The 4,466-nt window shown below is 53.1% G+C and overlaps 1 protein-coding gene across 1 annotated transcript in view; it reads left to right on the top strand.

The window, feature by feature from the left end:
* The window catches only part of LCAT (lecithin-cholesterol acyltransferase), a 5,635-nt gene extending 1,249 nt beyond the window's left edge, over positions 1 to 4,386 (top strand). Inside the window, exons 2-5 of the mRNA XM_018575885.1 lie at positions 1,504 to 1,660; positions 1,786 to 1,901; positions 3,013 to 3,108; positions 4,151 to 4,386. Of these exons, the coding sequence (XP_018431387.1) occupies positions 1,504 to 1,660; positions 1,786 to 1,901; positions 3,013 to 3,108; positions 4,151 to 4,386 (605 nt within the window). The remainder of the gene's footprint in view (positions 1 to 1,503; positions 1,661 to 1,785; positions 1,902 to 3,012; positions 3,109 to 4,150) is intronic.
* The last annotated feature ends 80 nt before the right edge of the window (positions 4,387 to 4,466 follow it).

The following is a 4,466-nucleotide window of genomic DNA, read 5'->3' on the forward strand; positions in this document are numbered from 1 at the left end:
GCGGGCTCCAGGTGGTCAGTGCGGGCGCTCAGGTGGTCAGTATTGGTTTTCAGGTAGTCAGTGCGGGCTCCAGGTGGCCAGTGCAGGCGCTCAGGTGGTCAGTATTGGTTTTCAGGTAGTCAGTGCGGGTTCTCAGGTGGCCAGTGCGAGCTCCGGATGATCAGTGCGGGTTCTCAGGTGGCCAGTGCACGCTCCATGGTGGTCAGTAGGGCTCTCAGGTGGTTAGTGGTGTCTCCAGGCTGTCAGCGCGGGCTCCAGGTAGTCAGTGCGGGCTCCAGGTGGTCAGTGCGGGCGCTCAGGTGGTCAGTATTGGTTTTCAGGTAGTCAGTGCGGGCTCCAGGTGGCCAGTGCAGGCGCTCAGGTGGTCAGTATTGGTTTTCAGGTAGTCAGTGCGGGTTCTCAGGTGGCCAGTGCGAGCTCCGGATGATCAGTGCGGGTTCTCAGGTGGCCAGTGCACGCTCCATGGTGGTCAGTAGGGCTCTCAGGTGGTTAGTGGTGTCTCCAGGCTGTCAGCGCGGGCTCCAGGTAGTCAGTGCGGGCGCTCAGGTGGTCAGTATTGGTTTTCAGGTAGTCAGTGCGGGCTCCAGGTGGCCAGTGCAGGCGCTCAGGTGGTCAGTATTGGTTTTCAGGTAGTCAGTGCGGGTTCTCAGGTGGCCAGTGCGAGCTCCGGATGATCAGTGCGGGTTCTCAGGTGGCCAGTGCACGCTCCATGGTGGTCAGTAGGGCTCTCAGGTGGTTAGTGGTGTCTCCAGGCTGTCAGCGCGGGCTCCAGGTAGTCAGTGCGGGCTCCAGGTGGTCAGTGCGGGCGCTCAGGTGGTCAGTATTGGTTTTCAGGTAGTCAGTGCGGGTTCCAGATGATCCATGAGACTGGGGGCTGCGGCTGTCTGCTCAGGCATGTGAAAGGCAATGCCGCAATAAATGAATAGGGGGGCCGCGATTCAGGTTGGGTGTGAATCAGGTCGGGTCAGCCAGGCCTATTTGCAGAGGTGAGCCTGGAGCAGGAGCTCTATCCCGCCCCTATGTTAATTCCTAACCCTAAACTACTAATCTCCTCATCCCCATGTAATGGAGATGAAGAAAGGTAGACATATTAGAAGTTCAGGCTTGGTGATAGCCACGGCTCCCTCTATAGACACAGTGAGTGAGTGTTGTCACCCCAGGACAGGAAGTGTGTTATTCGCAGGAATTGAATGTGGTCAATCTGTAATCTGTTCCCGGGTTTATATTCTCTTCATCTCAGTCAGCGATCTGTCCACATTGCGCAGTGATTGCTCAACCTAACATGTCCTCGATCCTACAGATAACCTGTACACAGAGCGGCCAATCATTAACTAAAGCTTTAGGCTGGTAGGTGACTTCCTATCCCATCCGGTGACCCCGGTACCCCATCATGACCTGAATCCGAGTCTCCTTGTGGACACGCAGTGTGGAGCTTATTCTTATGTCTCGTCTTTCCTTCCACGCAATCATGTACACGGCTCTCCGCCGGCTCCCTCACCGCAGTGCCCGGCTGCTTTGGAAATCAATTGGAAGCCAAAGTGGATAAAGAGGAAGTTGTGAACTGGATGTGCTATCGGAAAACTGACGACTATTTCACCATCTGGCTGAACCTGAACATGTTCCTTCCTCTCGGAATAGACTGCTGGATCGATAACATCAGGTAAGTGCCGCCATGTGGCGGGTTTGGTGATTTCTGGTGTACCTTGGACCGTCCGTCACGCCGCTCAGTCTTGCCGCGTGCGGGCGGCTGCAATCTGCTCTAAACAAACATGTCTCCGTGCGCAGAGTTGTTTATAACAAGACGACGAGAACCGCTTCCAACGCACCCGGAGTCGATATCCATGTCCCGGGGTTCGGAAAGACATTTTCGGTGGAATATCTGGATAAAAGCAAGTTAGCTGGTGAGAAGTTGGCAAATACAGAAACTCTTGTCAATGATCCCGCGGTGACGATGATGTGACGTTTGGCTGTGAGGTGCAATGCCGGATATTGTTGCTTTGTCATGTCATTCACTGCAAATGCCCCTCCCCCTCCCCACACTGCCTATGTATCCCTAAAGCCCCGTTCACATTGAGCGATTTATCGCGCGGTATATCGCGCTCCAATGCATTTCAATGGGGCAAAGGGTCCTGCTGTCGCGGGTCGCGTGTCGCTACAGCAGGACCCTTTTTGGAGCGGATTTAGCCGTGATTCTAGCTTGCTCAATGCAAGCTTGAACGCGATGTCGCGCGGCAAATCTCGCGATATAGCGCAATATGCAAATCGCGCGACTTGCATATCGCGCAGTGGGAACGGGGCCTAACCGTACAGCAGCCGAAGGCAGCCAGGCTCAATGCGTATGCTTCCTGCTCTGGCGGGTGCTGGCCAACAGGAAACAGTTGGGCGGAGCTAGCAGTGATGTCACCGCCCGCTCTGCTCAATTGTTTTTTATTTTGCCGGCATTTGTCAGATGCTTCATTATGCGGCGGGAGTTCGTGGCGTGCGGTCGGGTCGGCGTGCGTCCTTTTTTTTTATATATTTTTTTTCTTTTAATTTTCCTATTTTTAAATAATTTTTCAACTTTTTTTTTCCCATGTAACTTTCTTTTCATTCGGCTTGTTACGTCGGAGGTACCGAGCAGAATAGCCGAGCCGAATGTCGCTCAGCAGCATTCTGCTATTCACTTGCTGCCGTTCGGGCCCTATGAGAATATAAAGTTCGGGCCCTATGAGAATATAAAGTTCGGGCCCTATGATAATATAAAGTTTGGCCCTATGAGAATATAAAGTTCGGGCCCTATGAGAATATAAAGTTCGGGCCCTATGAGAATATAAAGTTCGGGCCCTATGAGAATATAAAGTTCGGGCCCCTATGAGAATATATGAGAATAGGGGCGAAGGGCAGCGTTGGGCTCCCTTCGCCGCGGCTATTCACTCGGCTGCCCCTAAATAAAATGTTCTGCTGGAAGTTTTCTCTAAAGCAAAGTGGAAGCTCCGGGTGTTGTGTGCTGAACACGGTCTCCTCTTCTTCCAGGTTATTTTCACACCCTTGTACAGAATCTGGTGAATAACGGCTACGTGAGGGACGAGACCGTGCGGGCGGCACCTTATGACTGGAGAATCGCTCCCAGTAAGTAGAAGGTCACATGTCCCCTGACCGGGGCACCGGCTGCTCATCACTGATGCCGAGTCTTGTCTGTCGCCGTCTCTGAGGAAACATCTGGAAGGTCTGAGTACTACTTCCTCACATTCCCCTGGGCTGGTTCTTTCACTACTTCAGCTGCTCTGACATATAGGTCCAGGTGAATGTGCTGACTATGACATCACCGTGACATCACTGTGACATCACTATGACATCACCATGAAACCACCATGACACCACTGTGACATGGATACATGAGAACCTTCACAGACATTTCCTATCTCCAGTAATCCCACTCTGCAAGAATCTAAGGGGGCCACAAATGGCAGTCTCCATTATTCCTAGGGGCCACAGTCGCAGTCTCCATTATTCCTAGGGGCCACAGTCGCAGTCTCCATTATTCCTAGGGGCCACAGTCGCAGTCTCCATTATTCCTAGGGGCCACAGTCGGAGTCTCCATTATTCCTAGGGGCCACAGTCGCAGTCTCCATTATTCCTAGGGGCCACAGTCGCAGTCTCCATTATTCCTAGGGGCCACAGTCGCAGTCTCCATTATTCCTAGGGGCCACAGTCGCAGTCTCCATTATTCCTAGGGGCCACAGTCGCAGTCTCCATTATTCCTAGGGGCCACAGTCGCAGTCTCCATTATTCCTAGGGGCCACAGTCGCAGTCTCCATTATTCCTAGGGGCCACAGTCGCAGTCTCCATTATTCCTAGGGGGCACAGTCGCAGTCTCCATTATTCCTAGGGGCCACAGTCGCAGTCTCCATTATTCCTAGGGGCCACAGTCGCAGTCTCCATTATTCCTAGGGGTCACAGTCGCAGTCTCCATTATTCCTAGGGGCCACAGTCGCAGTCTCCATTATTCCTAGGGGCCACAGTCGCAGTCTCCATTATTCCTAGGGGTCACAGTCACAGTCTCCATTATTCCTAGGGGCCACCATCTGAATCTGCATTAATCTGCGGGGCCACAGTGGAAGTCTCTAGGGGCCACATTTGCAGTCTCCAGTAATCTCTGCCTCTGTTTCAGATGGACAGAAAGAATACTTTGAGCGCCTGCAGAAGCTGGTGGAAGAGATGCACACGGAGTATGAGAAGCCGGTGTTCCTCGCCGGTCACAGTCTCGGGAACATGTATCTTCTCTACTTCCTCAATCATCAGCCTCCGGAGTGGAAGAAGAAATATATCAAAGGATTCATCTCCCTCGGAGCGCCGTGGGGGGGGGCGGTGAAGCCGTTACTGGTGCTCATGTCAGGTAATCAGTGACTGTCGGAGCTGCACACAGCGTGATACACGGGGCCCCGGAGATGGAGACACTATGGGGGTCAGGTATAACAGCCGCCATT

Source organism: Nanorana parkeri, unplaced genomic scaffold (genome assembly GCF_000935625.1).
Source record: "Nanorana parkeri isolate BGI_ZX_2015 unplaced genomic scaffold, ASM93562v1 scaffold5262, whole genome shotgun sequence".
NCBI lineage: Eukaryota > Metazoa > Chordata > Amphibia > Anura > Dicroglossidae > Nanorana > Nanorana parkeri.